The sequence below is a fragment of the Scomber scombrus genome, chromosome 18, assembly GCF_963691925.1.
Source record: "Scomber scombrus chromosome 18, fScoSco1.1, whole genome shotgun sequence".
NCBI classification, from domain to species: Eukaryota; Metazoa; Chordata; class Actinopteri; order Scombriformes; family Scombridae; genus Scomber; species Scomber scombrus.
In genome coordinates, this window is record NC_084987.1 from 28,173,626 (window position 1) to 28,198,481 (window position 24,856).

Sequence of the window (24,856 nt, forward strand, 5' to 3'; positions counted from 1 at the left end):
ATTATCCACAACAGGTGGAACTCTATCAGCTGCACACACCCGGTAAAAAAAAAAAATCGTTAATGTTAGTATTCTTGTCATTATGCAGTGTACTCCACTGAGGTGTGTACTCTGTTTACAGAGTTATGGTCCATTTCCACCAGAGATGTGTGAGTCTGACTGTGTGTGATTGGAAAATGGTGGATTTGTAGGCCGATGTAAAAGATCCCCAGAAGGATTTGTGGTCAATGTCCTATGGACATAAGAATAGAATATCCACCTGGTGAGAGTGAAGCTGGGACATGGTGGGATTTGTAGTCCAAGTGTTCCAAATGGCCAGCCTAATCCAAAATGGCTTGTAAAACCCAGATGTCATTTTTTCTCAGTAAGTAAAGGTGAAGAATATTTCAATGAGTACACAATATACTACCATGCAAAGACCACACATGGGCACCCTGGGACATGTGCACTGTTCAAATACATAAAGGAGACATCTAAAAGACAGCAGCTAAAGGCTGGGATACACGGGTAGCATTTGGTAGCAACAGAGATTGGCCTGTAATGCCAACAAGGAAGAAATTATTTTTCTGTTACATAATATTCAGAGCTCAGTAAGGCCATTCCTCTGAAATGTTGGGTGTTTTGCAAGCAAAGATCTCACACATCTTCGTTAAACTTGGGGTTATATTTAACTGTAAATTAATGAAACTTCTTACTGACTAGTATGGTTGTTTTCTGTGTGATATCCACATTTAAGAAAATAAAACATGGCACCATCTGACATGACACTTCTTAAAAAATGATGTCATAACATTTCAGCAAATTCAAAGTCTTACTTTGTAAATCCTTTACAGATCAATAGTTTAAACATTTTCTCAGGATTTGTTGAACAGTTACACTCACTGCTTTACCCACATCTCCCCAACAGTCAATGAAAGAAAGGCATTCTTGCCTAATTTGATTGCTTCAAAAAGTTACCCGTGTAACAATGCCTCAAGATTTCAGACACCCCCACCACTTCCAACCCCAAAGTAAAACTTTATAACAAAGTAACATTTTTTTTCATTTACACCAACAATGAACCTCTTTTTAATAAGCAACCTCTTCTGATGGTTCTTGATTGCCAAATAGAACATTTTCGATCTGTTGGAAAGGGCTGATTCAACTTGTGATTGAAAACTTCAATCTATTTCTTCCTCCATCCATTCTTCCAAGATATTCTTTCTGTGATTTGCTCGCTAGCTGTTTCTCTTCCATCATTTCTGGTTTATGCTCCTAGGAAAAAAACAAAAAAAAACACCAAATATCAATTATCCTTAAACATGATAATTAACTGGACTTGATTGGAATACAAAACAAATTTGAAAAATATTAAACAGAGGTTGTACAGAGTTTGTTTTCAGATCTCTGCTTTTTATTTTGGTTGAATTGAACTCGTGAACTTGAATTCAGGTGTGGGCCAAAACAACCATACCAAGACCCTTTATTCAATTCAATTTTATTTTATTTATACAGCGCCAAATTGCATTAAAAGTTAACTCAAGGCACTTTTTACATAGAACAGGTATAGACTATATTCTTTAATTTAAATAGACCCAATATTCCCAGCTGTAATTGTCTATGGAAAAAGTATGGGAAATGGGATTTCTACTTCTGGCGACAGAGGCACATGTCTGTGTAGATTCCCAGTAATCCAGGTGTCAGGTTACCTCTGTATGGTAGCACTGAGAATGGCTGAGGTCACATGTGGGTCATCAGGCCACGTGGCTGTTATGTGAAAACTGTTAAAATCCCATCAGAGTCATATGGAGGTTAAATGCCCATTAGTCAATCAGAGCTGGTACAACATCATAACTGCAAATCTAGTTGCCATTGCTTCAGATAAAACTCAACATAGTGACACAAGAGGAAATGCACTATGCTGCTGCCAGATTCTAGAGCAGTGGTCTCCAACCCTGCTCCTGGAGAGCTACTGCCCTGCATGTTTTAGGTATCTCCTCACTCTAACTCGTTATCAAGCAGCTGAGGCTCGTCAAAGGGCTTGATAACGAGTTGATTATTAGAATCAGGTGTGTTAGAGTGAGGAGATACCTAAAACATGCAGGGCAGTAGCTCTCCAGGAGCAGGGTTGGAGACCACTGTTCTAGAGCAGTGGTTGGTGACTGGCAGCCTGCGGGCAAAAAAATTGGCCCCCTAGCAATAATAACAGGCCCACCCACTGTTTTTTTTTCTTTCTTTCTTTTTTTACAACGGGCCGCAGGTAGTGAAATGCGCCTTCCTGAAATAGCCATGCTGTATGTGATATGAAGAAAAAAAGGTAGACAGCACCTGGTGCTGAAATAGCCAACATACGGTGTGTGAAAGAAAAAAAAAAAACATTGCAGTAAATCATAGATTGTGGGCTATTCAAGGTAGGAATACTGCACCTGTATTCCATTTCCCTGTTCTGTATAAAAGGTACAGAAACAGCTACAGAGGTATAGTCACAGAGCCTGATCAACGCTGGCACAGTGGGACAGGGAGCTGACACTTATGTTAGCAGCTGTGGCTGAGCGAGCTTGAGAGTAAATGAAGAGAGGGAGCACCGGCACCGAGAAAGCCATTTAACCAGATCAATAAAACATTTTGTAATTGTTTCACAGTGATTACATTCAACAGCACAACAACAGCTTTGCTGCGAAATCAGTTTTATTTCATGAAAAACATTAATATCAGCACAAATCTTTAATTAATAAAAAATAATTTTGGGAGTAAAAGTATGTCAAATAATTATTTGAATAAATTAGGCTCCACTACAGGTGGTGAAGTCATTGAAATCTGTAACATCAGTATTCTAATTGTTCTGACCTCATTTAGCACACCATAAAATTGCTCACCAACAGAGTGGGACAGGTTGCCTTAGATAAGAGATTAGCTTGACAGCATAAAATATATAATGTGTAAAAACTTACACATTAAAAAAATGTCAACAATACAATAAATCAATAAATACATGTTGGTTCACTACAAAATATAATGAAGATTATTGCCACACTTCACATATAGGTAGGTTGCTTGATAAATGTGTTTTATTACTCACTTTAAACAAAGAACTTTACTCTGTTAACCATTCTTGAGTATCAGGGCACTGTTACCTCTGTACAAGGTTGAACTTTAGAATTGATTCAGAATTTATGCTAAGACGTAGATCTAATTAGTGTAATATGACTATTAATATTTGTATACTGAACGGAAATAATGTGTATCTAACCAAACATTATATCCCTGAGTGTTTAGCAGAAAACAATATTCCTCATAATGTCAAAAGTGCCACATTTCAGGCTAAATCTTTTCCACTTAAAATAAAAATTAATTGTCATTTTTTGTACAGAAAACAATGTCAAGACTGTGTTGTCTGCATATTTACCTGTTAGAGTGGTTCAGGGTAAGCCTGTCTTGGGTCATAGGTCATGTTGGGGATGTAGGGCTCATGGAGGTCAGGGTCTAGTGGCAGGGTGTCCAGAGGCAAGTCAGCATAGCCATAGGGGGGGTAAGAACCATCTAACTCTGAAGGAGAGACATAGAGAGACAGACAGAGACCTGAGAGAGAGAAGTTATACTTTGCAAGAGTTCCTAAATCAGAAATGTCCAAACTATTCCATAAATGTTCATGTGGCTGCAGGTTTTCATTCCAACCAAGCAGGAGCACAGTAGGCTCAACTCATTTAATCAAATGATCTCAGTCTTCAGACAGCTGATTGGTCGAATCCGGTGTGCTCTTAATTGGTTGGAACAAAAACCTAGAGGCATACAGCCCTTTATGGAATCTTTTGGACATGCCTGTCCTCGATAACTTGATCTTTCTTTTGTTTAAAACTGAGTGAAATGACTAAGTTTTACACGTATATGTTATGACAAAAGAAGACAAATACAACCTTAAAAGAGCAATTATTTGTAAGAAAAGACAAAGGAATACAGTGGATAATAGTAAGCAAATGAGCAGAGGCAAGGTCAATAACAGGGCACTCCAAACTTAGTATTGAAGAACATTAATCAACTAAGAAATGAAGGGGATTTACATACAATAAAAATATGAAAAGGAACTAGAAAATCCCCAAAATGAATCATTTAAACAACTTCGATCAATCTGTCTGATTATGTTATGTTTCAACAGTGAAGTAAATTAAGCTAATATTGGCACTGACAGTTGGAAAACCATTCCTTGTCAGCTACTTCATTCAAATAAGATTCAATGAGAGCCAATCAAAACTAGAAGTAATCTTACCATTCAGAGTACTGTACACAAACAGCCCCACCAGTACGATCTAATAAGACAGAATTTCTAACTACCACCCAATCCAGTACCCTTCTGAGGTAAAAAAAAAAAAAAAAAAAAAAATTTATCTCGAAGAAGATAATTTAAACAGAAGCTGCTGAAAGAATAACCTAAGACTCTGTTCCCTTATCTTTATAAAAATGGAGAGGTCAGCAACCTAATATGTTACACTGGACACCCCAGTCTATGGCACAGTGCCATCATTCTCACCACCTGTCTGAAAAAAAGAAAAGGCATTTGTAATGAATGGAAACTATAGCAAAAAGACAACGAGGGCCAATATACAGTGATGACACTATCACCATCTCCAAAATTATGAAAAGTATGGTACAAGGCAACTTAAAGAACTTTCAATCTGAATTTCAAACCCTCAAAACACTATCAGGAACACAGAGAGAACTGGCCCCAGCTGTCACTTGCCCTCTGGGTCCCACAGACACAACTTCAGCTGCCCTACCACCACCAACACACAGTAGCCTGGCAGATAAGGAACAGAGTGGCAAAGAGAGGGAATTGACCAACAAAGAGAAACCAAGTAAGAGATCTCTTTACTGGCGCAGAAGCTGAGAGAGAAAGAGGTGACAACAGCCTCAGAGACCACTGCAGAACCCTGTAAACAGCAACACTTTATAGAGCAACCATTACTTCCTGCTTAAATGGCCAGATTGAAGCTGTATCACAAATTGACATTTTTATTTAGTTTTAAGTCAGTGTTTTATGACACACTATTATAAGCTCACTGTTTTATGCTCTTGTTTTAATATGGTATAAAGTGCTTAATCATTGGATGTTTGGATTTTTAACTATACCACCTGACTGCTGAAGCTGAAACTCCTAGCCAAAACAAACCAGCCATACCCTATGACGACAGTGAACTGCTGAGAACAGATCGCTGACCTTAAGGAGGATATCCAACAGCTCTCTGATGCACTGCATGTCCTGGTGGCCAACCACTTCACTGTGAATTCAAATAAACAGCCTTCATCTCATTGGTCTTCAACCTCATCTTCCCAGTGTGGGATCTTGAAGGAGGCTGTGCTCCAATGCTTTGGTGCTCTCCCTCACCCTGAGCCAGCGGAGAATCTTTCTCTCAGGTCTGTTGCCTCAGCACAGCATTTACCCACCAGAACACACAATGTGGACTATGCACTTCTTCGGGCATGAGAATCCTCCATGTCCCCTCTTCTCTTCAACCACACTGATAGTAGGTGATTCCATAATTAGACACATCTGCTTCTTCTATTCTACCACTCACCATTTCCCAGGAGCCACAGCACAGGTTATCCTGGGTTAGCTCCCCTGACTCACTCCCATCCTCTATAATCCAGGTGTTAGTCCAAGTGGGGCCTAATGACACAGCTCATCAGCAGTCTGAGCTGACTAAAAAGGCCTTTAATGACCTTTATAGTCTTTTGAATAATTGTGGGATGTCTGTTTTTATCTGTCTAACTCTTCCCCTGAGGAATAATTATGATAAAATGAATAACAAAACTGGGAAAGAAAAAGTGCAGCGCTGCCAGGCTTTCAGTCTGAACATAGTCAATGATTGGTTAAGAGGGGACTCCCTTTGCTGTTACACCAGCAGCTCTTTTTTTGACAGTAGCACAGTACATTATGCAATAACAGATTTGTACCCCGAGCCCTGGCAGTCAACCAACCAAAACCCAGTATGCGCTCATATTTCAGAAAAGGTCCGAGCTGCAGAGAAACTATACCAATGTCACAACCAGAAACTGTTGAGCAGATCATTAGACATATTTAGAACAAAAACTTTCAAAACCCAGGACATTTTAGCTTGGCTGTGACCAAACCAAAAGACAAAGCAAAAGAGGCTTTCTATCCTCCAATTACAACCTGACTCAAAATGTTCATCAACCCACTTAACCCATTGCATTACATGGTAGCAAGGTGTGGGGTACACAAACTCAAAGACTGGACAAAATGGGAAAAATATCCAATTTGAATTCTACATACAGAGTTCTGAAAATGTATTCTCCAGCTCCAGAGAAGAGCTTCCAACTCTGCATGCAGAGCTCAATTAGGTAAACATTAAAAAACAAGCTCATAACTTCTGGAATTATATTAAAGCAAATGACCCAATCTCCTTTTCCCACAAAGCCCTATGCTGCCAGGAATTTTACCCACAAAGGAGTCCCCTCTGCCATCTTGTCCTGGGGCTCTTTATATACTCCTCATACCAGGACCCCTCAGCTTCAGGACAGATGCACTCTTATGCAGAACATTCTACCAAATCAAAGTGTGATGAAAGAAAAAGAAAAACACAAAGATTACTGGACAGAACTAACAAAAATCCCATAACAAAATGGAAACATCCATCCATCCATCCATCTTCTTTCCGCTTATCCGGGGTCGGGTCGCGGGGGCAGCAGCCTAAGCAGGGAAACCCAGACTTCCCTCTCCCCAGCCACTTCGTCCAGCTCTTCCCGGGGGATCCCGAGGCGTTCCCAGGCCAGACGAGAGACATAGTCTCTCCAGCGTGTCCTGGGTCTTCCCCGGGGTCTCCTACCGGTGGGACGTGCCCTGAACACCTCACCAGGGAGGCGTCCGGGAGGCATCCTTACTAGATGCCCGAGCCACTTCATCTGGCTCTTCTCAACGCAGAGGAGCAGCGGGTCACCCTACGGAGGAAGCTCATTTCGGCCGCTTGTACCCGCGATCTCGTTCTTTCGGTCACTACCCAAAGCTCATGACCATATGTGAGGGTAGGAACGAAGATCGACTGGTAAATCGAGAGCTTTGCCTTTCGACTCAGCTCCCTCTTCACCACGACGGATCTGTGCAGAGCCCGCATTACTGCAGAGGCCGCACCGATCCGCTTTTTGATCTCCCGCTCCATCCTTCCCTCACTCGTGAACAAGATCCCGAGGTACTTAAACTCCTCCACTTGGGGCAGGATCTCATCCCCGACCTGGAGAGTGCACTCCACCCTTTTCCGGCTGAGGACCATGGACTCGGATTTGGAGGTGCTGATTCTCATCCTGGCCGCTTCACACTCGGCGGCAAACCGATTAAGTGAGAGTTTGAGGTCACGGTTCGATGAAGCCAACAGGACCACATCATCTGCAAAAAGCAGTGAACCAATCCTGAGGTCACCAAACCGGACCCCCTCAACGCCCTGGCTGCGCCTAGAAATCCTGTCCATAAAAATTATGAACAGAATCAGTGACAAAGGGCAGCCCTGGCGGAGTCAAACCGCCAACCGTCAAACCGCAACTGCCGGCAATGCGTACCAGGCTCTGACACCGGTCGTACAGGGAACGGACAGCCCATATCAGGGGGTCCGATACCCCATACTGCCGGATAACCCCCCACAGGACTCCCCAAGGGACACGGTCGAATGCCATCTCCAAGTCCACAAAACACATGTGGACTGGTTGGGCAAACTCCCTTGCACCCTCAAGGATCCTGTAGAGGGTGTAGAGCTGGTCCACAGTTCCACGACCCGGACGACGAAAATGGAAACATATGTAACTCTAAACAGACAGTACATTGCGGCAACCTACCTCAACACAGTGTTAGATACAGATCTGAGGACAACACTGACTAAGTACAGACTTAGGGCGTTTTCACATCAACAGCATTTAGAACGTTTAAATCGAACCGTAGTTTGTTTGACTCCTTGTTTCGGTTTGTTTGCGTTGGTCAGAATGCAAAACTTGCACTAAGGTCCGCAACAAATTAAGCGGTCCAAAACCACAAAATAAAGTGGTCTCGATCCGACCACTCGATACTGAACTCTGGTGTGGTTGAAACAAATAGGTAAAAACAATCTAGTTGAATTATGGGTATATTTCATGTCATATAATTTATTATTTCATTTATATTTCTTCCTGAAGTGACGTGCAATGTTTCTTCGAGTTCGGCGGCTCCAGTACATCATCGGATTATTGAAGTGGAGGATCTGAGGGACCGAGGGGGAGAGTAGGGTGACAGGAGTTTGCAGAGATATGTTGGAGCCAGGTTATGGAGGGCTTTGAAGGTGAGAAGTAGGATTTTGTATTTTATGCATGACGGTACCGGTAACCAGTGCAGTTGGGAGAGGATGGGGGTGATATGGGCCGTGCGCGAAGTATGAGTGAGGATTCTGGCTGCTGAGTTCTGGATGTACTGTAGTTTTTTGGGTCGATTTTGCTGGGTCCAGAAAAAAGGGACTTACAGTAATCAATGCGTGACATGATGAATGAATGAATCAGGGTCTGAGCGTCTGAGTTTGAGATGAATAGGCGTGCAATTTTGCGGAGGTGGAAGAAGGATGTCTTTGTAATGGATTTAATATGATGATCAAAGGACAGAGTGGAGTCAAACAGGATTCCGAGATTTCTGACTGCTGATGCGGGGGTGAGAGATAGGTTGCCGATGTGCAGAGTGGATGGTTTAGGAAGGGAGGATTTGGAACCAATGACCAGTACTTCAGTTTTGGAGGAGTTAAGTTTGAGAAAGTTATTGTGCATCCAAGTTTGTAAATCTGACAGACAATTACCTAAGCTTCTGGAGGGGGAGTCGATGGGCGAATGAGAGTGTATGTAGAGCTGTATGTCATCTGCGTAACAATGGAAACTGAGACCGTCGGTTATGCTCGACCCTTACATCGCGATTAACACGTTAATGCTGACAACCCTTATATTTATATTTTATATGTATATACATTGTCTGAAATTTGGCTTGCAGCAGAACTAGACTGTGTTCAGTGATTTTTTTTTCTGTGATCAGAAATCAGTATGCTACATTGGAACAATGTATTGCCTGCTGCGGACCAAAGAATCGAACTATAGGTCTGAAAATTTGGCAGTGGAAGTACGCCAACACAGACCCATGTCGCCAATTGGTAAAATGCTGGTTTGTGGGGCAGTGGTTAAGGTTAGGGTAAGTAATATGTTTAGGCAAGTAATGATTATGGTTAGGATTAAGGTAAGTGACCAGGATATTATGTAAGTAAGTCTGTGTGTGTATGTGTGTGTGTGTGTGTGTGTGTGTGTGTGTGTGTGTGTGTGTGTGTGTGTGTGTGTGTTAGGGTTGAATATTCAATATGCATCTAGAAACACAGGTTACAATTCGATTAAAAAATAATAGCCTTTTAATACAGACCGATTCGATACGAATCGATTCGATACAGAGTAAGAACAATACGATTTGATTCTACGGTTAATATTTGTTGTAGATATTTTATAAAATAAAGAAGCCAATTCTATGAAAGTGACAGTACAATATTTTCTTTTCAAATATGTAAAATACCACATATCCCCCAGCATTGTGGCTTTATGGCACTGGCAAAAAAACCAAAACAGAACAACAAAATCACATGTAAAAAAAAAAGTCTGGCTGAATCGTTGGATGGGAACTCCAGAGGTAAAAGTAGCACAGAATAGTAACAACAAAGTGCAACATTTCAGCCTGAGCATAGTGTTTTGAAGACTAGAATAGGTAACAAAGGTGCAATATTTCAGCCTGAGCAGAGTGTTTTGAACACTAGAATAGGTAACAAAGGTGCAATATTTCAATGTAAACAAGTTACACACCTATAAACAAACCATGTAACAATAACCTTATAACTAGAAAGTTCCAGGGAAATTTTGAGTGCTACGGGGCTGCTGCCGGAACGAGTACACGATTTATTTCCAGTGTTCAAAAGTCACCCTGATCATATTCTGGTTTCGAGTATTGAGTACATCTTACTAGTCAGTATCAAGTGTAATGTACTTTATTCTCTACTTAACATCCCTGAAATATTAAGTAAATGTTCATCATATTTAAGCATAAATAATATTTATTTAAACTAATTAATTAAAGTCTACTTCATTTTTTCACAGACAGGAACCTCACTGTTATGAAATTATTAAGTAAATCTTATCATTAAGAGAGTAGATTTTATTATACTTTTTTATGACTGGAAATCTGCTTGGAAATTGACTGGAAATAAATCATGTACTCATCCCGGTTCAAAAGTCACCCTGATCATATTCTGGTTTCGAGTATTAAGTACATCTTACTAATCAGTATCCAGTGTAATGTACTTTATTCTCAACTTAACATACCTGAAAATATTAAGTAAATGTTAATCATATTTAAGCATAAATAATATTTATTTAAACTAATTAAAGTCCCTGTAAAGTAAGAATAAATATGTGTTCTGAGTTTGACATACCACAGAAAAGTGTGTTGTTAACCACCCTGCCAAATGTGAATGATTAAAAAAATTCCTAATTATGTGAAATTAGGCTTCAAAGTTGTGTAAAATTCAGCCCCTTTCTCTGCTCCCAAACGCTGTGGGCGTTCCTGCCGAGTTTGCTGAAGCCCCGCCCCCTACCGAGTGTCACCTGTCAATCAAAGTCACCACCTCTACCCTAAACATGGACGCTATCGTGGGAGTGTAGAGACCTTGTATCCTTCCCTAATGTTACTATAAACATAATCCATTGTAGGACTTCAGTAGGAAATTCCATGTGCAGGTAACATTTAGGGAGGACAATTTTCAGACTGGCTTGGTTTAAATCCCAAACTACAATAAAAATCCCATCAGGGTGAGCAGTCTATAGTTTACTGATGGCTGTTAGCAGGATGTCCAGTGCTGTCTTGGTGTTAGGGCTTGGTGGGATATTATTGTTATGTCCTTTTTGTGCCACTGTGATCAACTCCAGTTCTTCTATGCAATGTTTAGAGTAATAGTATTAACTTGGAATGTACTGATTAAGTTGATTTGGCCTCAATCCTGACCAGGGTCCTCTAATAATGTGTATCTGTTGATCCAGCAACTCATATTTATCCAAATGCTGATGAAATATGTATCTGACAAATTTAATTAACAGCTGTAGCTACTAATTTGGCAGACCCAATTTTACATTTACTACATGATCAAATTACTTAAGGTCCTGATTCAAAACTATTAAACTGATAATCTTAAATTACTGATATGATAGGAAAGGTATAATTGTGTAGTGTGATGCCTGAAATGAACAAGAAGCCATCCCTTAAAGAGCAGATGTATAATTCTGTTGTAGTGGTTGGACAATCTATAAGAAATATTTTCCAAAGTGACAGTCAGTGCTGACTAAAAATGAGGTAGACACTAGAAATACTGAATAAAACGCAGCTTTGACTAGAAGACTCTCTAACATAAACAGAAGTAACAGTAGCTGTAATTGTGGCCACATGATGAAACTCAACTGAGATGTAAAACAATTAGTTTTAGACAAACATGATCATCACTTACAAGGAACATGCTTTTGGGGATTTTATGTTATTTTTTACACTGTTATGATGTCAGATGTTGTCAAAGTTATAAAACCTGCTGGAATGTACAATATGTAGCCACTAGAGCCAGCAGAAGTGTTGCTGAGCCTTTAAGACATGAGCTGAAACTGCGTATTTTAGACACAGGCTGAACTGAAAGGCTGCATGCGGCCAGTATAAGATAAATAAGGAGGGGTTTTTTAACTGTAAATCATGCACAGATATTACAGTAGAGGCCTAGAATATACATAAAGACCTGGAAATGATCTGAATATATCCCATTTAAAGGTTTCAAAACGAGCTGTGTTATAGTTTCAATTAAATTAGGAGTTCTGGGAGTATTTTCCTATAAATCAGTACTCACCATCAGCAAGATATGTGGGCTCCAATGGAACTGCAGTATGAGCCTGGAGAGACAGAGACAAACAGTATGATCAATGATTTTGTACAATGCAAAGGAAACATTGTTTCAGGAGACACACACAAATCTTTCTAATCACTTCCACTGAACAAAGAGCCTTTCTTATACAAAGTTAGCAGCAGTCCAGTGACCAACTGGAATCAATTAGGAATACACTATTGTATGAAAAAGTGAATGTGGAGGTAGTAGCTAACTTTAACATTTTGAATCATGACTGGGCCATTGTACTGAATTGGTGCAAACTGTCCCACAACCAAAAAATAAATGTAAAAAGTATTAAAGTATGCAAATCTTAGATTTTTACTTAGACTCTTCTATTGCTCATCAAACCCCAAATTCAACGAATGAAAATGATACTTAAATCATTTTTGACTATTTTTCCATTGCTCTTTTTAAAAAAAAATTTTTGAAACTGAAGTTAAACAAATACATCTATTTTATGTTTTCTTTGTAAATCATGAAGCTTTATGTTTAAAAAAAAAAAGAAGTTACAAAATAAGGTATATATGTGTGTATATATGTGTGTGTGTGTGTGTGTGTGTGTGTGTGTGTGTGTGTGTGTGTGTGTGTGTGTGTGTGTGTGTGTGTGTGTTACAGGGTTAGTAGCAAAAGAAATAAAGAGAAAGAAATGCCAGCTCACAGAAGAATCCCATGTCTGTGGGGAGAGAGCAGTAGTTGCTTTGTCACACAGAAAAGTGCCACACGTTATCTGGACTGTTGCCCAAAAAAAACAACCTACTGCCTTGGTGAGCAGTCCTGAGTGGGACAACACAAATCAGCTCAGCGTGGTGAACACAACTACGTGGGAGTGTTTGTAATAAAGCAGCCCTGATGGATTTACCATATATTCCATCAGCACTGTGCTGTTAACACCAATTCTGAACACACACCTCCCATTTGTGAATTAGACAATTTTTGCAATTATGCATATTTTCATAAAAAGGGGCCAATTTTGCGCCAAATGTATCAATATTACCTCATTTACATACAGCAGCTGCATTTCACTCTTTGTGGGTGCCTTATGGATTAGATGCTATTACTTGTCTCATTTCCACTGCCCTATGTCTTTATTATTGCATATTTGGTATTGACATCACCCAAAAATAACAAAGTAATCAAGTTACATGACTTTAATATTTTAAAACTTGGATTATGTTAATGACTACATTTTTTAACAGGTAACAAGTAGGACTGTTGGAAAGAATTACGGTATTCGAATATAATTCAAACTGGAAAAAAATAGCAACAATTGAATGCTGAAATTACTATTCGAATGTGTATTTTTTTATAAATGTGTTGGCTGGAGCAGTTTCAGGGTGATGCCTTGTTCTGAAACCTGGACTTAAACTCCTCAAATTATTAGTTTCTGTTTATAGAGCCCACTGCTTTGACAGACTTTTATCATATGAGTAGTTGTATTTTTATGCATTTTATTTTACCATTTTGCAGTGTCTACTTTGGGTGATGTTAAAGTCAAGCTTTTGTGTCATGGCAAACATACACACAGGGTTCTTACCATTTCCCAGGCAGCAGGGTCGTGTTTGAAGAGTGAATGTGTAAGCTCCACTGACACTCTCTTCCTGTAGTCTGAACTCTTATCTTCTGAAATTCGGAATAGTACTGCTGCAGCGTAGGTGGCTGTAGGAAGACATAAGAGTCATTTTTAATTTTTTCAACAGATTCAAGTGGAACAGACATCTGAAAGATTAAAAGAAGAGATCACCCATTTTTTGCAAAAGAAGAAAACAATATATATACACACACACATATACATATACATATATATATGTGTATATATATACACATGAGACAAGTGAGGACACAAGTGAGAGAGCAAATCTGAAAAAAGGCTGCTTTTGTGAGGTGTTGACATGGTGGTATGAGGGGCCGTACAAGCCATAATTCATTCTGGCCCTCTCACACACATACATTCTCCTTACACATACATATAATTTCACTCTCACACACATACATTCTCCTTTCACATACATATATTTTCATTCTCACACACATACATACATTCTCCTTTCCCATACATATATTTTCACTCTCACACACATACATTCTCCTTCCACATACATATATTTTCATTCACACATATATTTTCACTGTCATATTTATACATTTTCATACTATAAGTAATATATGTATGTGAGAGTGAAAATAAATGTATGTGAAAGGAGAATGTATGTATGTGTGAGTGAGAGTATAGTTGAAACGGAAGGCAGCATTTATCATCTACATACTCCGGTACAGTAGGTGGCGGTATACACTTAATAAGCAATGGTTGCAACCCGCCCCTGGGTCACGTAGTGTATGCAGTCGGAGCGAGAAACTCTGAGTCTGGTACAAACATAGTGGAGACGGAGAAGTGACCGAGAAACACCCAGAGAGGGTTAGAAGAATAAAACATATAAAAGAAGGACTTTGACCAGACAAGGACCCGCGGACACATCGGTGTGGTTTTATAACGGCGGTGAAACAGACGGAGAGTCGGCAGAGGGGCAGACGGAGACCCGGGGGAGGACCGGAGAGTGAAGGCGGACGCTGCTGTACAAGACAGGTGAGTAACATCGGTGCTGCTTCACATAAACTGTGACGTTACCTGCTGACCTTCAGCTCACTGTCTAGTTAGTCAGGATATGTGGTTGTTGTTGTGATGTTATCTGTAAAGGTGCGTTCAGACCAAGTGCGATGACGCAATGTCACTCGACAAGATTACATGTTAAGTCGATGCAAACATGCGATTAGATGCGAATTCGCGCCGGACGATGCGATACACGCGACGCGATGCCGCGAAAATAACGCGAGTTGAACATTTTGAACTTTTGAAGCGGCATTGAGATTTTCCCGACGTCACTTACGTCATGACGTATAGCCCAGCTGGCTTCATCACGTTTGGTCTGAACGTAGCTTAAAGTAGCAGAGTTGTTACTACAGCTGTTTGAAGCTTTGCAGCTAACGTTGGCAGTGCGCTAACGTTAGCTGTTGTGTAATTGCTCGCTGTGTATCTGGTGTTTGTTCACTGCTTTCAAACTGTTTACAGGCTGTTACCGTTTACAATATTTGGACAATCTTGATTTAGAGCAGCAGGTTATCCAGGCATTGCAGAGGAAAAGAAAACACACAAATCAACACTAGACAATAGAAATGTATGTCTGTATAAAACAATAGCACAAACAAAAATATATTTTTTTTCAAAACTGCATGTTGTTAGTTAGATGATGTTTAATATGATGTTTTTTTTAATTCAGCTGAACAAATCAAGGCCTGGCGATTTCCAAAACAAAAATAAAATATATATTTGCTCCACACAGTTGTTACAATCTAACTTTATATGAATGTTTTACATTGCACATTACTGTATATTCACAGTTATTCAGTAACAATGGCATAAGACTAATAATGGGTCTGTATTTATTCTTTTCTCCAGAAACCTCCAAGCCTCTCATCCTGTAGCCTGCTCCTCAGACCTGGACCCTGCTCCTCAGACCTGGACCCTGCTCTGCACTCTTCTGGATTCTTCTCTAGACCTGCGCGGCTCCAGCTCTGCTCCCCACAGCATTTCCCCAGCCCAAGCTCGTCTTCAGCCTTTTCCCCAGTTCAATATCCCATTTCTATTCCCCATAAATGTCTTTTCCTCCAGTCGTGCCTCCTCGCCTCTGTGTCACATACTTAGAGTAACTAGCTTCATCTAACAACTGAGTATCGAAATCATCTAAGAATTTATACAATTTACAAATGTTTGTGTACATTTTTCTTATTTCTACTGATATCGTGATTGTTCTGTTTTATACTGATAATAATACATAGATTAAGTAATTTTACTTTGCAATGATGAATTGAAAATGTTATTACAAACACCCATGTGTTATTTTCCATATTTATTTTAAATTTTCACCAAACAATGAAAAAAAAAAAAAGAAACCTACAAATAAATAAGAAAAACTTATAAAATTAAGGAAATACAGTAAAATAGTCTGGGTGACAGATCTCCACACACACTGCTTGGTATAACTACTCTTCTGTCTCTGAGTGCTTCATGTTGGAAGGAATCTGCATCTCTGGCAGAAACACCAGGCTGGCTGACCCTGGACAGCGTGGGGTGTGGCTTCAGGGGGTCTCCAGGTGATGAAGACAGTAGGTTGAACATCATGCTTGGGTCCCTCATCAGACAGCGCTGCAGCTGAGACTGCTCAAGTTCCAGGTCCTGAATTATCTCCTGAAATGAGAAAATTGTTAACATTTATTAGGGTTCATAAGTCAGATTTTATTATGACCCGATGCAGTTTTCACATTATATGTAGAGCCAGTGTCAATCCAGATGTAATGCTGTTACACTTATTTCACAGGACAGGGGTATTTATGGAGGGTATTTATGTAATAATACAAGCAAGTAAAGCAACTTACTCAGCTGTAAGTCTGTGAGCCTGCAGCGTCTGCTCACTTGTAGCTCACCTGGTTTCAGACTCATTGAACTGGTTGAACTCTGACCTCTGCCCCCCCCCCCCCCATGAACAGAGCTGCACCATGATAGCAATAACACATAAATAACATCAGGCATATTACCTGTAAACTTGGTATAAATATGTTATTTACTACAGGAGACATATCACGTTATTTCCCTCTAAATAACTCCACTGTGTGACGTTACTCTTCCCGTCTATCGGCTTTAATAAGCTTCGGCTTGTTAAAGCCGAAGTCAAAGCTTGTTAACACCTTGTTAAATACTGCCAGGCTTATTATCACACTTGTTAATAAAACACATGCTACTGTACTATCAGAGCAATAAATGCTGCTTCCCAAACTGAAGCTAACTTACCGTCCTGCAGCAGACGCTTCAGACTCCACCATGTTGGTCAGCTTGCGCAGTTGTTATGTCCGTTGCCATGACAATGCGCATCCATGAACTTCGGGAGTTCATGGACACGGTTAGGTGTAAAATTTATGTGAGAAGTATATATGTGTATGTGAAAGGAGAATGTATGTGTGTGAGAGTGAAAATATATGTGTGTGAAAGGAGAATGTATGTGTGTGAGAGAAAATATATGTATGTGTAAGGAGAATGTATGTGTGTGAGGGTGAAAATATATGCATGTGTAAGGAGAACGTATGTGTGTGAGAGAAAATATATATGTATGTGTAAGGAGAATGTATGTGTGTGAGGGTGAAAATATATGCATGTGTAAGGAGAACGTATGTGTGTGAGAGTGAAAATATATGTATGTGTTAGGAGAACGTATGTGTGTGAGAGAAAATATATGTATGTGTAAGGAGAATGTATGTGTGTGAGGGTGAAAATATATGCATGTGTAAGGAGAACGTATGTGTGTGAGAGTGAAAATATATGTATGTGTAAGGAGAACTTATGTGTGTGAGAGTGAAAATATATGTATGTGTAAGGAGAATGTATGTGTGTGAGAGGGCCAGAATGAATTATGGCTTGTGGTACATCCATTTACCCTGACACAATAGTGTCTGTGTTTACGTCAAAAATATGTGAAGATGTGTTCATGTGTGTCGCACAGAGATAACTACCGTGGTATTTATGTCAGCAGTGGTCTTGTTAAATTATTCTGTAATATTCAAAATAAAAAATAAAAGAATACTAGATTTCCTTGACGAACACACATCCTTACAAGTAACAAACATGTACACCTAACAAAAAATGGTACAATTTTCACTTATTTTATTGCTTTTAACTCTATTTGGCATGATGGACTCTATTGCCCATGGTGGTATGTACTGTATGTGGTATGAGGGACAAAATGTATGATCTGATTAAATCCATTAGAATATAGAAAATGGGTATGTTGTTAAAATTGCAGACAAAGAAACTGAATTCTTCATCCAGAAAAGAGATGTTCATTGGGATTGCAATTTACCGGTAAGTTCAACTCTATTTACATTTATTTTACTGTTTTAACTGGGGATTCAATACGGCTATTGTACCTTTTCATCCTTCCCTTAATATAAACCCTTCATCAGCATACACACAAATGCATGCATTAGATATACTGTATATAATTAATATTGTGTTCATGCTCATATTACAGTTATTATGTACTGTCCAATTATTTGGATAAATTGTAATTTGACGCTTTGGCAACATTGTTCTTGGAACATTGATTCCAATAAAGCCCCTTTCAAAAATGAACTGAACTGGGTTGAGAAAAACAAATGTTATACAGAAACACGTATCAGTTTGACATAATATCAAACATACATATCAAATGGAAATACACTTGAATTAAAATAAAAACTGTTAATGTACACAAAATGTGGGTCAGATTAAAATGCACAATTCTGAAGGCTGAACTCTTAGGAAGAAAATAGATGAAGTGAGAGAGTATGAGATGAATAAAATGCCATAATGCTTACATGAAGCAGAGTTACAGCATAGACATTATATCATTGACTGTGTGTGTTAATGACTTTTGAAATACAGAAAATACAAAAAAAATGGGCATCAGTGTGCAGCTGTAACAACCTTCTTGTCATGTTGAAGCAGAAAAAGTAAGAACACAAAGCTGGAAGCATACTAAATACTGTATGTTGTAGCATTCATTGGAAGCAAGGGACCCAAACCATAAAAACTTAGCCTCAGGTGTGATCAGGGCTGTGAACATACTGTATGATTTTCCATATAATATTCAAATACTTAATTATTACTTCAAAGTGCTTTGCTGGGTTAACGTTCAGTTCAGGAAGCTACTTTTGTGGCTTGATGTCAACGTTTTTACATTTTTATGAATGAAAAGCAAAGTTGATTGAATGTTTGATTGATTATGTTTATTTGTTAAACTTCGACACTGATGTATTGATCAATAATTGGCTAAATTACAGTAAAGGATTTGAACAGGCCACAAAAAGTAAAAGCTCAAAAGTTGTGGGTAATCTGTAAAATTTAAGGATGTAATGTTGTACAATTGTGGCAGCCTTTTTACAATATAAATGGCAATTAATTTCTTTGCACTTTGCAAAATTTGCCTATGTGTCCTCAGGGAAACTCCAGTCTCACTTATAACGAATTCCAGCAGATGGCAGTCACGATTTGCCAGCCAGCAATACACATGCCTTTTCAGTTTCATCAGCTGCCAAAGGGACTTGTAATGGTTTGTTTCTCAAAGTTAACAGTTGACCCCAGTTATATTTTTTTCCACAATGAGTATTGCAAAGCTACTACAGAAAGAATGTGTGGCGGTCTGACATGTTGGGCCACATTTTTAAAAGTTAAATATGATAAGGCTGACATTCCTGACCTAGTTTACATTTTTGTGAACTAGTGCAGTACCAGTGCAAAATCTGTTTTTGCGTGTGCAGACATCCCAACCTGCAAAAAGTCATTTCCGGGAGGTCTGTTCCAGGAGGGTCTAATAAGCAGCAACACAGCTATCAGGACGCTGTGCTCTCACACGCGCTGCATTGATAGTCACACAAACACACACACGCGCAGTCACACTTGCTTGATCCAGATTCTGGGAGATGTCTCATTTGCGGGCGTCAAGGAGCCGCTATCAATATGCGGGAGACTCCTTGAACTTCCAGGAGAGTTGGGATGTCTGCGTGTGTTTTTACTACAAAGTAGCCTGGGCTATTTGAAGTGTTTTCAGTTTCATCCATTTTTTTGAGGGTCTGACGTGTAGCTGCCAAAGCTCCACTGCCTTATACCCTCTCTAACTCTGATCCTGCGCTGTGCTCAGTGTGCTGTGCGAGAGGGGGAGTGGCCAGCGGCTAGAGCGACAACAGCAAATGTGTGCTTCTTTTAACGATATATTTATCTATATCTTTGACATTTCTTATACAAACAACGTCAAACTTGGCACTGCACTTACTCGTGCCCGTAGCAAGACACCTGTCACGTTTGAAATCAATCAGATGAACGACTCAAGAGATATGCGAATGACAGACAGACAGAAAGACAGACGTTGCTGTCATTTATAGATAGATAGATGTCCTTTTATTTTCTGATTTTACATTGAACAAATAATCAGAGATCATGAATTCGTAGTGAAATAATCCACCCCAAAGGCTTGCTGATAAAATTAGTCTTTATTATTTCATACAATATCATCTTTATTGTGAGAAAACTTCAGATTATGATGCAATTTACCACATCTTTGCTGTCACCAAGTAAAGAACAAGTCTTTGTTATGAACAACTTTGAACCACAGTTATAAAGATATTTTAAAACCTACATTTAATTAATTTATTTTATTTTGAAGCTTTTTAGGTCTGTGGTACATTTTTTCAAAGTGAAACTGAATTCAAATCTATCAAAATAATTGCATGAGAATCAAATAAAATCAATCAAATCGATGAAATGGAAGACCACCCTGCATTAAACAGCATATATTGGTGTTAGTTGACAAGTACCTCTTGAGCAGGAATAGCTCTTATTCTGTGTGTGTGCGTGCATGTGTGCTTGTGAGTATAGGAAAGAGAGAAGAGAGGGAAACAGACATACCAATTCCCTCGTTGTTGGAGTGGAGTAGTTCCATGAGTGGTGCTGATGCTCCCTCTGCATCGATGAGTTCGGCAGACTGTTTGTCCAGGGCCAGCTCACACAGGACGCCCGCTGACACTCGCTTCACATTCTCCACATATGAGTACAGCAGCTGGACACACATACACAAACACACACACAACCCAGAGATCTTAGAGATTGGTTTAGACCAAACAGTACAGAATATACAGCCGACATCTTTGTCTTTCAATAAAGAACCATATCTTGATTGTAAGAATTTTCAGTCTGCACCACTGTTTTTTCCATTTAATTAGTGCAGTAGGTTAGCAATGTACAGCAAAAAGTTCATGCTTTGAATTTTGCAGGTATGTTTATATGCTGTTTATCATGGTGCAGCTAAGCAGCTAATTATCTATAGCCTGAAGTTAGCAGCACACTTTTTCACGGTGATAGTTTGGTTGCTCATCCAACAAGTTAAGTTGTTCATGTTTGTAAGTAGGATAAGAAGGAGAGGTTAACAGGAAAACTAAAGGCAAATGGATAGCATTTATATAGCGCCTCTCTAGTCCTCTGACCACTCATAGCCCTTGTACACTAGAAGACACATTCACCCATTCATACACATGTTCATACGCTGATGGCAGGCTGCCATGCAAGGTGCATTCTCATCAGGAGCAGCTAAGCATTCACACACACATTTACACACTGATGGTGTGGTAGTTAAGAATTTTAAAATAATTTGATTTTCCAGAAACATAATTTGATTCCTTTTCAGCGTTATGCATTGTGTTCGACTTTCTTAACACATTATTTCATTGTTATTTCATTGTGTGTGTTCTTTGTCTGGGTTGATTATGCGTCGATCTATTGGTAATGCCTCAGGGCTTCAGTAGGGGGAATCGCGCTACTCTTCCTCATTCAATACAGACGAGTGAAGGCAAGAGCAGAGTGTGTGTTTATTCATCCCTCTTCCCTCACTATTTTCCCTGTTTAAGGTAATTACCGTACACAAAGCACTATAAATTTAGTGACACACGTTGTTAATAATTGTTATTTTGTCATGGTTGTTCATTGTGAGAGAAAGAGGTGAATTTTGTACTTTTATGTTGTCAAAGAGTTTCTGGCTAACTTCGTCACCGTGTAAGCTAGCTACTGTTACTGCCTCGCTTTAGCGCCTGACTGTTGTTCCGCCATTTTCTATATTTGAGTTTGTCACAGAGGTATTTTCTGTAAGATGCTTAAAAATGGTATTTTATTACTGTAACAAGTCAGTTTATGTGTTAACTAAAATACATAAGTTAAAAAGGTAAATGTATTTCATGTAAGTTGCAGTCTATGCTGGTTAAAAATATAATTTACATTATTTAGAAAACCATAGAGGATAACTTAGTCATGGAAACTGTGGTCCTGAGACTGAGTGTATTCATACTGGGAAAATGTGTGAATTTGGTTGTACTGTATATAATTAAGATTCAATACAGACGAGTGAAGGCAAGAGCAGAGTGTGTGTTTATTCATCCCTCTTCCCTCACTATTTTCCCTGTTTAAGGGCACAACAATGGCACAGCCTTCAGGAGCAGTTTGGGTTCAGTATCTTATCCAAGATTTGCGCATCCCAGTGACCCTGGGAGCTGTGTTGTCGGGGGCATTAGCCCCTGGTAGGGTCTCCCAAGGCAAATTGGTCCCAGGTGAGGGTCCAGACTAAGAACAATTAAAGAGAACCCCAGATGAAACGGCAACACAGGGTTACAGGAACCTCGCCCAGAATAGGTAAACCGGGGCACCCTCCTGGATCCAGGCCTGGGAGGGGAGCTCACCGGTGAGCGCCTGGTGGCCGGGCCTTCCATGGGGCCCGGCCGGGCACAGCCCAAAGAAATAACGTGGATCTGCCGCCCTGTGGACCCACCACCTGCAGGGATGAAGTCTGGGGTTGGGTGCAATGCCAAGCGGGCATTGGGCAGAGGCGTGGGCCTAGGCGTGCAGATCCTCAGCGTTGCAAGTTGATTCTGGGAACGTGGAATGTCACCTCGCTGGCGAGGAAGGAGCCGGAGCTAGTGCGGGAGGTGGAGGGATACCAGCTGGACATAGTTGGGCTGGGAGACATCAACGCCCACGTGGGCAATAATGGAGAAACCTGGAAGGGGGTGACTGGGAGGAACAGCCTGCCCGATCTGAACCCGAGTGGCGAGTTGTTGTTGGACTTCTGTGCTAGCCACGGATTGGCCATAACAAACACCATGTTCGAACATAAGAGTGTTCATAAGTGTACGTGGTACCAGAGCACCTGAGGCCAAAGGTTGATGATCGACTTTGTAGTTGTATCATCTGACCTGAGGCAAAAAAAACCTGGGTGTGGGAGGAGTTTGGTGAGACTATGGAGAAGGACTATTGAACGGCCTCGAGGAAGTTCTGGCAAACCGTCAGGCGACTCAGGAGGGGGAAGCAAGGCTTAGCTCAGATTGTTTTCAGCAGAGGCGGAGAACTGCTGACCTTGACTGGGGATATTGTCGGGCGGTGGAAGGAGCACTTCGAGGAACTCCTAAACCCGGCCAACATGTCCTCTGTAGAGGAGGCAGAGCTGGAAGATCCGGGGGGATCTTCAATCATATCCCTGGCAGAGGTCACTGAGGTAGTTAGACAGCTCCTCAGTGGCAAGGTGCCCGGGGGTGGATGAGATTCGCCCTGAGATGCTGAAGGCTCTGGACATTGTGGGGCTGTCATGGTTAGTACGCCTCTTCAATGTTCGCATGGAGGTCAGGGACAGTGCCCATGGACTGGCAGACCGGGATGGTGGTCTCCATTTTTAAAAAGGGGGACCAGAGAGTGTGTTCCAACTATCGGGGGATAACACTTCTCAGCCTCCCGGGAAAAGCTTATGCTAGGGTGCTGGAAAGGAAGTTCCGGCTGATTGTCGAACCTTTGATTCAGGAGGAACAATGCGGATTCTGTCCTGGCCGTGGAACAGTGGACCAGCTCTTCACCCTTGCAGGGTTACTGGAGGGGGCATGGGAATTTGCTCATCCAGTCTACATGTGCTTTGTGGACTTGGAGAAGGCTTAAGACCGTGTCCCTCGGGGGGACCCTGTGGGAGGTGATGTGGGAGTATGGGTTACCAGGGTAGCTGCTGTGAGCCATTTGGTCTCTATACGACCGCTGTGAGAGCTGTGTCAGCATTCTTAGCAGTAAGTCAGACCTGTTCTCAGTGGGTGTTGGGCTCCGCAAGGGCTGCCCCTTGTCTCCGATCCTGTTCGTGATTTTCATGGACAAGATCTCAAGGCGCAGCCGTGGGGAGGAGTGTCCAGTTTGGGGACCTCAGAATTGCTGAACTGTTGTGGATGATGTGGTTCTGTTGGCCTCAACACACCAGGACCTCCAACAGGCACTGAGACGAGTGTGAGTCAGCCCCTCCAAATCGAAAAAAAATGCGCCTGTTAGTCTATCAGCAATAGTCAGCATTCATTATAAATCGATTCCAAATGGTATTTTATTAATTTCTATATGTACTTCCTGTGTGTCGGGCGCCGGCCTAATGGGAGTCAATGAAAGCCCTCAAACTTTTGACAAGCACATGACCTGAAGCTGCTCTCTGATTGGCCTCCTTCAGTTTTCCCTGAACACCCCACTTTGATTGGCAGCGAATTGTTGTTGTTTTATGTTTTTTCTATCTACTGTGATTGGACAATTCTGGCTGTTATTCACGCCCTCCCGTCAGCTGCTGTCACTCAAACTCCTACTGACGGTAGTTTCAGGAGATGACGTTAAACTGGAGCCGCGGAAATTAAAGAAGATTATTTGGTAATTTCTCTACAAAAACATAATTTCACAAGACTTCAACTAGAAGAGAAAAATTGGATAAAGCAGTTTGGACCGGACCGGCTTCAGCAGCAGCAGGTGATGGAGGTATCAGACCCGGAACTTCTCCCACTGCTGTTATGATAAACGGAGCTGGCTAGCTGGATGTTGTGTGAGTTATTATTTTTATTGCTTTATCTGTTTGCTGTTCCAAAGTGTTGGCACCGAAACGTTGTGGACAATGACGGGGGAACGAGACCTAAAACATCTCTCTGAAGAATGCAAACAGAAAGCTGCAGCCATCAAGACAATAGCATGGAGTTAAGTTTTTTAGCAGGCTTAGCATTCCTGAGCTCTTTCTGCAGCTCTTTCAGCACATCTAGCCACATGTGGCCTTCCTCTATGCCAAGCTTCACAAGAGGAATGTAGATTCAGTCAGTGGGTGCATCCAGCAGCTCCAACAGGACATACTAAAGATCAGTTGGTAGCTGCATTCCTGTTATTAATATTGTAAAAGGTTAAAAAGACTTTATAAAAGACATAACTATGATAAGTGTAAAAGATTAAAATGCATAAATGCAGGATAAGAAATGATGGAAGTAATTTTGACTATTACAGTTTATTTGGGTACATT

General features: G+C 40.6%; 1 protein-coding gene across 1 annotated transcript in view; it reads right to left on the minus strand.

Annotated features, from left to right (window-relative positions):
- Nucleotides 1–1,072: 1,072 nt before the first annotated feature.
- Nucleotides 1,073–24,856, minus strand: part of LOC133998944 (junction plakoglobin-like) — a 161,941-nt gene continuing 138,157 nt past the window's right edge. The window contains exons 13-17 of the mRNA XM_062438002.1: nucleotides 20,431–20,581; nucleotides 13,480–13,601; nucleotides 11,907–11,949; nucleotides 3,386–3,525; nucleotides 1,073–1,254 (exon numbers count right to left, since the gene is read on the minus strand). Of these exons, the coding sequence (XP_062293986.1) occupies nucleotides 3,389–3,525; nucleotides 11,907–11,949; nucleotides 13,480–13,601; nucleotides 20,431–20,581 (453 nt within the window). The 3' untranslated portion in view covers nucleotides 1,073–1,254; nucleotides 3,386–3,388. The remainder of the gene's footprint in view (nucleotides 1,255–3,385; nucleotides 3,526–11,906; nucleotides 11,950–13,479; nucleotides 13,602–20,430; nucleotides 20,582–24,856) is intronic.